The sequence below is a fragment of the Aquila chrysaetos genome, chromosome 11 (genome assembly GCF_900496995.4).
Source record: "Aquila chrysaetos chrysaetos chromosome 11, bAquChr1.4, whole genome shotgun sequence".
NCBI lineage: Eukaryota > Metazoa > Chordata > Aves > Accipitriformes > Accipitridae > Aquila > Aquila chrysaetos.
Genome location: NC_044014.1, coordinates 17,374,306 through 17,385,500, shown reverse-complemented (window position 1 = coordinate 17,385,500; position 11,195 = coordinate 17,374,306). Strand labels below are relative to the sequence as shown.

Genomic DNA, 11,195 nt, shown 5'->3' with positions numbered 1-11,195 from the left:
AAGAGCTTTATTCTGTTGCAGAATATAAAGATTTTGCATTCAAATATACAGTTTACAAAGAACCTGGAATCACAAACATTAAGATGGCCCTTAAACTGAACAGTGCCATGAAGGCCAAAGTCAAGGACGTTGGAGTACAACACAATTTCCTAGGTCCTCCATAGGCAGGTTGAGACATTGTCCTTTCTATTCTACCTTACCTCTACATTACCTATCTGAAAGTAGGATTTTTCTGAGGCTGTCTACTGAACATCAAATGTAATGTAAACTACCTGGAAAATTTTACCCTGTAGTTCTTATAGCACCAAGGTCAAAAATTTGTGTTTGAAGTAAAATATATTGCTGAAAGATATGCTCTCGAGTTAAAAATTTCAACTCACCATAATTACTTTTGCAGATTAAAGGGCAAGTCCTACTTTCAGCTCCTAATCACTGGATCTTTTCATACCTTTGCTGCTAGATTAAAGAACCTTCTGTATGGTAGTTTCTGCTCATATAGGTACCTGTGGACAGTGACTAAATCACTTAACTCCCCCCACCCCCCCAGCCTGAACACATTACATGCCTTTAGCTTGAAGCATATTTCCAGTTTTCAGCTTGTTTTCGAGGCTGCTGTCCAAACATTATCCAATCTTTTGGCATCCTCTCTGAATGAGCATCACGACAGGAACAGTCTCACCTGTACAGTCCTGCTCGATACAGTCCTTTACTCATCCAAGGGCTTGCAGGCACTCTTGTGCTCACACCATTTCAGCAGGCACTTGTGTGCTCATTTGATTATCCATCGCAACACTTTCCTCCTCTTTATGCCCCATTTCTCCTTCATTTCCACTGACTTTTCCTCCAGGTCCTTCCCACTGTGGATGCGTGCCAGGACATGTGACCCCATGTTACAACGGAAAGCCTCCATTTATTAAGGTTTGCAGTTTGTCAGTTTTCAGATTACGTTCTGAACCATTACACCATGCCTTTTCTGTTCACTGTGCATTCAACCTAGGACCCATGGAAACTGATGGCAAGGTTCTGCCTGTAATTCCAACTCTACAGCTTATTGCTCTAAAGTGAAAAAAGTTTGACTAAAGACTGCATAAATTAAACATTTCCTTGCATCCAGCAGTGGTTACACAAGGCAGGAAAGCCTGTGCTGAGCTGTTCAGAATGCCACTTTGTCGGTCTCTTTCATCGCTTCACTGATTTAAATTCAAACCTCCTTATATCCTACATAAGATATTTGATTCTTACTTTGTCTAAGTAAAAGGACTTCTGCTAAAGATTTTTCATTCCTACAGCTCCAGGGCCTTTGAAATCATATCCTGTATGTTTTGTCTCTATCGGCGGTTTCCCTGCATCAATCTACAATGAACTAAGTAAGCCACTTATACCAGAGACTGTTCAAGTCATTCCAAATTTGATTGGCATATTCTGATCTCCCTGGTTTTGTTAAGCAAGTTGAACCTTAATAACACCCTGGGAAGATGAATGGGCTAATGAAGCAGATTGCATGATCTGGAATCGTTCCCTTACAGGTAAAGTTCTGAACCGCTGACAGTAAGAGGATTTTTTTTTTCTCCATTTTCCATGGTTACTTTTCACTCCTGGTGCAGTGCTCTGTTATGCAGCTGTCTGGCTCTGCGTTAGCTACATACTGAAGAAAAATAACATCTCAGTGTAATACTGATGACTAGCTTTTTGTGTAATTAAAAAGTAACTTTCCCTCTTTTCACTTCAATATTACAAAAACATTTTAAGTGCATGTCCACACTGAATGGATCCTTAGCCTAAACCAGTCCACTAGTGTATCAAAGGATGCAGAAAATATTTCCACAGTACATATGTGTACAGCTTATTTTTACACAGGGGAAAAGCATTGTGGGTGAAGTGTAGTTACTTTCAATGTACTATAGACCTTGACTGTATGTCACGTTGCTTGCGCTGTGCTGTCAGGTGGAATACAACATTGTTATAACGTTAGAATTAAGGCTTCTGTACTAACTCAGAATGGCTGGGGGTTTGTTTTGTTTTCTTGCAGCACTTAAACTATTCCCCTTGCTATCCCAGAAGGGATTAGCTGGCCATTTAACTCTTTCCTCCCTGCTTTTTTCCTCATATATGAATGCAGGGAAAGTTTCAATAGGTTTTACACAAGATAGAGAGGAGCCAGCCCTCCATGCAAATGTCACCTTCTCATGCCAGCTTGTCAAAGGGACTGGGGCTTTCCAGCTTCTGACTTGGGCAATGGGCTCAGGCTTAGGAATGAAGTGTGAGTTTTTGAAGGGAAGGGACCCTCCTGGAGCTCACAGCAGAATGACCTTTGTATAACGACGGGGGCTATGCCTCCCATTTGCATTGAAACTCTCTCCCGGTGCGTAAGGTTAGCCAGCTGTAGGCTTGAGAAGGCCATTGTACAGTGCCAGAGACAAAAGTATGTCCATCCTTCATCAGCCAAAGCTGGCACATCCTGCAGTTTGGAGGGACTGGGTATGCGATGCCCTTCTCAGCAGCCCCAGGTATCTTCCCCATAGAAGGCTTTCCAGAATAGGCTCCATTGTAGGGAAGATGGGATTTACAGGCAGCTGATATGTCGACGTGAATTATCATAGTTAAGGTACAGGCTTCCTACAGGCTGTAACACAGCTGCACAGAGCCAGGGCAGGGACCTCCCGGCTTCAGCCTGCTCCTTCTCCTAATGCTCCTATGTCCTCATAGCAATGACAACACTTGGAACAATTATACAACTACTTAATTACTTTGGAAAAGAACCCCAAATAGTGGGAAGCTCAAAGGAAAGTCTTTCAAGCCACTTCTTCCTTTCTAGCACTCAGCACGGGGAAGGGTAGAAAAGTGGGGTCTATGTTATTAGAAGGCTTCAACCTCAAAATTCTTCTGAGAGGGCTTTCTTTAAAAAGTTCCAGAAAAAACATGGAAAAAAGATGGAAAAGAAAGCTTACTGTGCATGACTGGCTTAACCCTAGATGTACACAAAACCACACATTTAAAGAACACTAAATGTGCAGCATCAAAGCCAAGGTGTTAGAAAGCAGCATGCACTCAAACAGTTAAAAACTACATCAAAAAACAGACCAAAGCTGTGAATGCAAGTTCCAAAGGCAACCTTAATTCTAACAGTTCCTCAGTTTGCTGTGTTTGACTTTCAGCTTCACTAGTACTGTTTGAAATCAGTTGTCTTTTTTGTGATAGTTCCCGGATTTTGAAAGAGGAGATTAAAAATACAGACATTCTATCATGAGGCACATGAAATATCTGGTAATCAACAGCTTTGAGCATCTGTGATTCATTACACAGATTTCTGACATTTACGTTAATGGAATAGCTGACAGCACTAATACACTGTCATTTTCTACAAGGACAAACATTATAAGCGAATAGCCATTTTGCTAGTAGGTTTTCAGATATTTACTGACTGCAGAAGGATCACAAAGCTTGGCTTACATACCCAACCTGGAAACACCCATGGACATAATTGTTTCACCCTACTCTCCCTCTTCCCCACTACCAATTTGATCCCAGTTTCTTCCCAGCCTCCAAGTCCCTCTTTTCAATTTTGTGATCCTCCTTTCCTTCCCAGCTTCAAATCAGTCCCCAAGCCAGCTTGTTGCAGCTTCCTGCTTGTACCAGCCTCTCTCTCCTTCTGATCAGCTTGCTCCATTCAACTTGATCCACTGCTAGAAGCTCAGTTTCTTCTTTTCAGTTTCCTCTACCAGCATTTTTCTCTCCCATACAAGTCAGACAGTTCCATCATGGTGTCTATGAAGGGGAAGCAAGCTAGAGAGTTTGGCAGAGAACATAAGAATCAAGGCTCCCTGCTTTCCATCCTAATCCTAGTTGAGGGCAGCTGAAGTCAATCATGTATAGGGCAGGTCCTTTAGAGCCCCTATAGCTTGCAGCAGCATGTGATTGGTGACTGTAGCCTTAGTTAAGACATAAATGTCCTAAGAAGGCAGCAGACTTTTCATAGCAGTATATTGGGATATTTTTAGTGGCTAAAATTGTCATCTGTACTGAACTGCTTACTTTCTAGAAACAGCAAAAAGTGCCCTTATCTCTTCTTGTAATAGCCATACTTCCCAAAGTTTTCAAATAATGGGCCTTGAAGACAGAACTATTAAAAAAAAAAAAAAAAATCACTGAAAGGTGTTATTGTGGACAAACATACTTTCCTCATGCCTCTTTCCTGAAAACATTGCAGCTGTTTTGGCTGAACTCTTTAAAATCATCTGAGTGCATAAATCAAGCTAAATGGTTAACTTTCAGCTATGTTCTAATTAGTAGAGAACAAGGTCTTACAATGGAAAGAGTCAAGGAATAAGTGATTGTAACTGCTTACAGCTCAGTAACAAATGGGCTAACAAAAGAAAGTACTGTGAAAATAATTTGAGTAATGGGTTTTGTTGCTTTCTCTTCTCCCAGAGTTCCCACCTAGCCCCAAAATAAGTTCCTTCTGCTGCCTTTCTCAGGTGTCATTGAGTACCTGGGAAACAAATAAAGGAATGAATGAAAACACTGACTATGCTGCACAGTATTGCTTGACAGTGTGCTGCAGGTTCAGGGGAACAGCTGGAGCAGAGTGACAGGCTGATGGGAACAGTCAGTCATTTTGTTGTTCAGACTGCAAGGCACTACAGAATTCAAACAGATCAAAATGTAAAGAGACAGTAGTACCTATGGGGTATACAGACATCATGTTTACAAAACCCCCCTTACCTCTCAGGCATGGCCAGCTGCGCAACCTTAAGGCAGGATGTTTAAGGTTGAGCTGCTCTAGATCTTGCAGATCAAATTTCAACCCTCCTTGCAGAGAAGTGAGCCCTATAATACTGTCCTGAATTCACTGATGCTTGCTTGTTTGGCACCTGAAGAACTCAGGTAATAGACTGGTAGGATAAGGGAATAAGGATTCACTTGCACCTTCACAGACCTAGTAAGAGGGAACAAAAAGCCATGGTTTATATAGTCAAGGTAATTTGTAGAATAAGTTTTCTTCTTAGCAATTCAGTTGTTAATTAAAAAATGGTCAGCTGGGCACAGCAAAAGAAAACAACCAACCAAACCAAAAGCTCCCTTCTCTGTAGGGTTAACTAAGCAAGAAAAAGCTGCCTAGAGCACCAATTTACTAATGAAATTGCTTGACTGAAGTCAGCCAGCCAGCCTTTAAACCCAGCTGATGGATCCTGATTCATCCAGCTGTCTCCTACAGCTTCTTTCTGAACTGGAGGATGCTGGTACAGGAACTTGAATTTATGTTCTGGTAAGGAAGCTGCTGAGCTGCTAATGTCTTCATCAGCCTGACATTTCTTGTCATAGGCAACAAAAACTCAGTGAGAGTACAGGTGGTCTCCTTTACAGAGAACCATACCCACCTTCCTTTTTTCTGTTTCCGTGCAAAGAAGATTCTATGTTAAGAAGGTTACTGGCATGATGCTGATGGCAGCTTTCTTTTTCCCAAATAGTCAAATGGACAAGCCTCCTCTGTCAGACAATCTCTTCATTGTAAAAAGGCATATAATTTACAGTGGAAGCTACCTCCAAATTTGTGGAGTCACAGTCAGCTTTGTAAGCCTTAATAGTGTCTGCAGAAGAGCAATTTCAGATCTTCAGGGCATCCAGGATGCCTAGACACATGTCCCCCACACATGATGAACCTGAAGCAGCTTTGTAACACAACATCCAAAAAGGTTTCCTCCAACTTGGGCTTTTCTGATCATTCACTCCACTGTGCTGTTTCACACTCATTTCAGCTAACCAGGAATTTTAGGTAAGCTGACTAATTTTGCCTGGGTTTCTGTGGATTTGACAGATTTCTGTATGCAGCAGACCTACTAGGCAGGTAGTTTTGGCAGAGAGCTGGAGGGAGGAGGAGTTATGCTGCTTAAAGCCACTTGCATTAGGTTTATCTGCCTTCAGCCCTTAGTGTTCGAGCAGAAGCCGCCCAGTTGCCTATGTTGTCTGCCACAGGTGGCCTCGACTTTGCTTTAACCACAGACTTGCTTTTGGTTTAGACAGCAAGAATGCTTTAGATGTGCAGTGAAGGCTCCTTTGGTGGGTTAACATCTGGATAGGGTGCCCACAGGGTAGCTGGCAGGCAGCTGTGTGGTGAAGGAGAACATGTGTTTATGGCCACTGACAGCGACTGCTCAGTCATATTAGTGCAGACACAACCAACAGACTTCTTGGGAACAACACATGTGATCAGGCATAATGTGCAAAAATGTATGCTTTATTTTTACACCAAAACTCTTTATATAGAGAGGCTGGGGAGGAATTCTTCCTGTAAACAGTCTATGTGACTTAAAATGGAGTCACGTGATCTGAAATTTGGTCATGAAAACTGGAATTGGCAGAGAAGAACACTGCAGCATCAGAGCATATTTTTATCCTGGTAGTACTGTAATAACAACCCTTCAGATTTCTGTTGATTGCATCATTCTGCAAAAATTATCTTTTTTGGATGAAATTTCTCTTGCTTAATCTCAGACAGAAAGTCAACAGTAAAAATATGTTCAGTCATTTTTATGTCATCAGTGAATCACCAAAACTAATGCTGACTTTGAAATGTTACGTTGTATGTCCATGAGGAATTTACTAGGACAATATATCTCTTATACTCCACTTATTTAATTGACTTTATTTTTATAGGAAAGAAAATCAGGTAAAGTAGTAATGGTTCACTGACTATAATTGACCAAAACCCCGCAATAAAACAAAGCCAGACTCCCAAAGCATTGAAATTATTTCATTTATCTTAAGGAAAAAAAAGTCAAAAGCACAAAAAGCATTTTGGTCAAATTTGATGTTAAAAAACATTTTTATATTTATTTAATACCATGTTCTCCTACTCTGTAGTTATACTATATATTTTCTGAAAAAATAATATGCAAACAGATTATTGCATAACACATCTTTTCCAAATTAGCCCAGAAATATTCACTAAATTAATTTTTAACACAATAAGAAAAGTGGTTTAATATTTTACGTTTAAATTCCAGAGAGTTTTATCACATAAGATATTCTGTGGAAAGCAGCACCTATTTACTTCTTTGTAAGCCATTACGAAGGTGGAACTGGCCTCTCAGACAAAATAACAGAGGTGATTAGAACACAAGCTGAATAAAGAAGCTCACGGAGTGGGTTCTTGCAGAGTGAGTATTTCACTTGGCTGTGTGTGTGGAATATTTTGCATAATGGTCTACAGACCTCCTAGGATTTTGCGATTACAGAATATACATATACATAGTGCTGAGACATAGAGAAGTGGTATTTCACATTATGTCTATGCTTGTTTAGGGCTCACTGTCTATGTGGAATGAGTGAAAGTAATATTAAAAGAAAATAATTTTTAAACAGAAAATATTTCATTATGCAAACAAAGAAAAATACTGTATTTTAGTTTAGAGACAGTTCAAGCATATACAGCATATACATAATAAAGCTCAGGCTTTTTTTTTTTTTTTTTTTTTTTTTTGTATTAGCTAAAGAAGCAGTCATGAAACTGTTGTATATTGGCTTAAAACTTGACAACCACCTAGTGCATTCTTCTTGCTCACCTTTTAAAAATACACTATCTGAGATGGATACATTGCACTGCTGGAGTTTACAATATATATTTCAAATTTACAAAAATACAGAAAAACAAGATTTCTTGCACTCAGATACTGAGCATTAACCCTTTGAGTACTAATTCCCACCTGCAACACTGCAGAACACATTCATCTGACTTACAAGTTTTTATAACATTCTAACAATTATAATTGTCATCTTTATGTACACTATTAGGAAATGCATTCCTACATATTAAAAAAAAAAGGTAGAGACTAATAAACTGCTAATAACAGAAAAATAATGGGCTGAAGTACGTGAAGATTTCTGCAACATATACACAGAATCACAGACTGATGATCTCTCACGGGAATTTTCTATTTCCCCTCTGCAGCAATGTAGCAATTACATAAGTCTGTGTTAAGACACGACAGCAAACTTTCTCATGTGGCCATACAGAATTGTGCTTTTTCTCTTATTTATGGATGTACTGCTCACGTTCCACTGTAGACATTTTTCTCACAGCTCTATGCTCCTATTCACTTTCTGTGATCTATTATTACTCTGCACCCTTCCTATTTGAAAAAAAGCATTTTTATTTCATATAGGGATAATTATGATGCAGTTCTGTACTGTGAGTTGATGCTTTGTGTCCAGATGTTCATGGAAACATGAAAAAATTTCTTGCCAAGAGCCTTGTTAATAGAGAATGGTACTGACCCTGGAATGCCCTACAATTCAGCAGAAATCATGAACATAAAGAACTTCTCTGAAGGTCAAATTTGCATTAAAAGATGAAGACAATCTGAAATTTGCTAGGGGAGGAAATGGGTTTTCAGAAAGCAAGTGGTGAAATCAATAGATGGACTCTAAGAAGGTGTGTTTTTGGAAAATGACTGAACTTTCTCTTTCCTGACAACTCTGGACTACATTGATCATGTAACTAAATAGACAGCATCATATATACAGTGTCTCTGAACTAGAATAAGCTACTTTAAGAAAATAACTGTAGTCCTCAAAGAGTTAATGATAAAACTGCTCTACCTTAACAGATGTGGAAAGATCGTGAAACAGCTTACAGATTTGTTCAAAAGGCATACTTTACAAAGAAGTGTAAAACTTGTTGAGACAATTGCTATTACACCGCACAGTGTCACATACAATGAGTAGTGCATGCTCTGTAAAGACATTAGAGTGGACCCTTATCAAAGCTATCATATAACCTTATACAAAGGATTGTGCCACTTAAACTAGTGCAGAGTGATTTTTTTTCTGTAGATTTATAATGCTCTAGATTAATATCAATAGGGTTTTTCACAGCCTTGTACAACACTTTTTTTTGTTCTTTTTTTAACACGTGTAACACTAGAAAACAGCAAATGGTATATCCTGACATATGTCATGCAAAATACAACCAATACAGCACCATAGATGTAACAGAGACATTACCTAGCACTTCTCTCCAACAAGAAAAAGGACAGAACAGAGACTGTACATTACACGACTTTACAGGCCTTATGCTACAGAAGATCTTTAGAGGCAGTATCACTTTTGTAGATCTAAAAAGCTGTAATTTTATAAAATCCTGTTTATCATTTCTACCGTAGTCACTTCTGATTAAAATCCATGTCACAGTAATAATATTTTGCTACAAAAATAAATAAGTAAAAGTTTAAGATGCTGATATGTTTATAAAAAGTGTCTGAAGTTACTACAGAACAAAAGTGAAAACAATGAATGAAAATTATTTATTTCTAAAGAAATGTTCTGTGTAACAAAAGGATATTGCCTCTCATTCCATTGTCTAGACTTCATTTTCTAATTATCTTTCAGAATAATTTTATAACTTTCTTTTAAAAATAGCTTCACTTTAAAACTGTCACTATCTCTCTCTTTTAGACTCTTATTAAGAAAATGGAAATAAAGATGGAAAAGCTGTACAAGTTACTATTGAGCTACACAAATATGTCATCTTATTTAGTTTGGAATAAAAACAAAGATAACAATGGTTTAGGGAAAAAACACATTATGATGGCCCACGAACTACACAGTAGTTTCATTTTTCCAAGGGCCAGTTTTGATATTTCCTGTACTATCTGAGCTGTATATCATGGCTTCATGCACGTTTCCCTTGAGAATTCCATTGTGATTCGTCGTATTAAATGGCAATGACTGTGTCCGTGGGTGCATTTCAAAATGAGCTGGATGGTGCACAGTGTCACTTTCTGTCATTTTAGCACAACTATATATTACAGTACTTGCGTCGCTACTTTCGGGCTGGTTGACAGTAGGATATGGATCACTTTTTGAGCAGCAGGCCCGTCTGTGACCTGACTGGCTATCGTGCGTACTGTGGGGACTGTCTGTATGTGAGCTGTGGATGCTGCCATCAATACTCGAAGGAATGTGATAGGCATATTCTCTTTCACCTGCAGACCTATGCCGACTGAAGTAACGTGGCTTAGTTCTGCTTTTCAGACATCTATGAATGTGCATATTGGGTCTGAAGGTTCCCTCGCTGTGGACATGAATGTGAGCTTCATCATCAAGTAGCTGATCACAGTGCATTTTTGCACAACATGGTGTCACAGGCGAAAGGCAGTTAACGTGATTTTGAACTGCTTGTAGGTTGGTAAGTTTGCAGTGGCTAGCTGCTGGATGATTAAACACAGCTGATTTGTTGGGACATGGTGATTCCTGAAGACAAGGTGCGTGAACTTGAGTGTCACCATTGACATTAACCTTTGGGCGCACATTAACTTGGACAGAATAGGTGTTTCTTCTAGATGGGCAACAGGACCACCAGCAATGCCACACATCATCTCGCTTTGCACAGTGATGGATCAGGATGAAAAGCCCCAAGGTCACACAGAAGGCTCCGTAAAGACAGCTAAATATCATATCCAAGAAATGACCTTGAGATACTGCAAGTGCTCCAAAGGTCCAAGTGGCAGTAAACAGGAACAAAGTGAATGCTGCGGCTCGAAGCTGAGCCTTAAATGAATGCTCATTTTCCAATAAGGAAGAAGAAATCATGGAGCAGGTTGCCTGGGGAACGGACACAGAGTCTGTAATATGACCATGGCCCACCTCAGTACTTGGCATTCTCTGCGGATCTTCTGTCTTTTCCTTTAACTCATACTTGCGCTCAGGATGGCGCTTCAGTTGCACGTACGTGCAGAGGAAGTAAACACAGGTGACTAGCACAATGAATGCTACTGGCCCATAAAAAGCACCGAGACTAGGCTCCCATGCCATCCAGCAACTGAAAACAACAAAAAAAGAGTAAAGAACATTTTATAGCGCACATTAGATACCATGAACAACTGACTGATGTGTAACTGGGCTTTCTGACTAACTTGTAGGACCCAACAGTGTCTCAGAAGTTCAGATGTTTGTTGTGGAGAAAGGGAGTGTGTCTTTGGTATCAATTAAGCTGAGGTATCACTTTCGTATTTTTTAATAGAATAAAATGTCTAGTATAATTTACAGGATATTAAAGCTGAAAATTTCCAAGAAATGTAGGTCAGTTTAGAAACTTGAATTGCAGTGAAGTATAAGGCCATTTATGTCAAGCCTTTTTTCTACTATTAAAAATGTCAGTGCTAATACTTTGATTAAAAAGCAAATGAGGCATAGTT

General features: G+C 39.3%; 1 protein-coding gene across 1 annotated transcript in view; it reads right to left on the bottom strand.

Annotated features, from left to right (window-relative positions):
* Positions 1–6,214: 6,214 nt before the first annotated feature.
* The window catches only part of LOC115348192 (adhesion G protein-coupled receptor A3-like), a 290,759-nt gene continuing 285,778 nt past the window's right edge, over positions 6,215–11,195 (bottom strand). Inside the window, exon 19 of the mRNA XM_030030491.2 lies at positions 6,215–10,819. Coding sequence (XP_029886351.1) covers positions 9,598–10,819 — 1,222 coding nt within the window. The 3' untranslated portion in view covers positions 6,215–9,597. The remainder of the gene's footprint in view (positions 10,820–11,195) is intronic.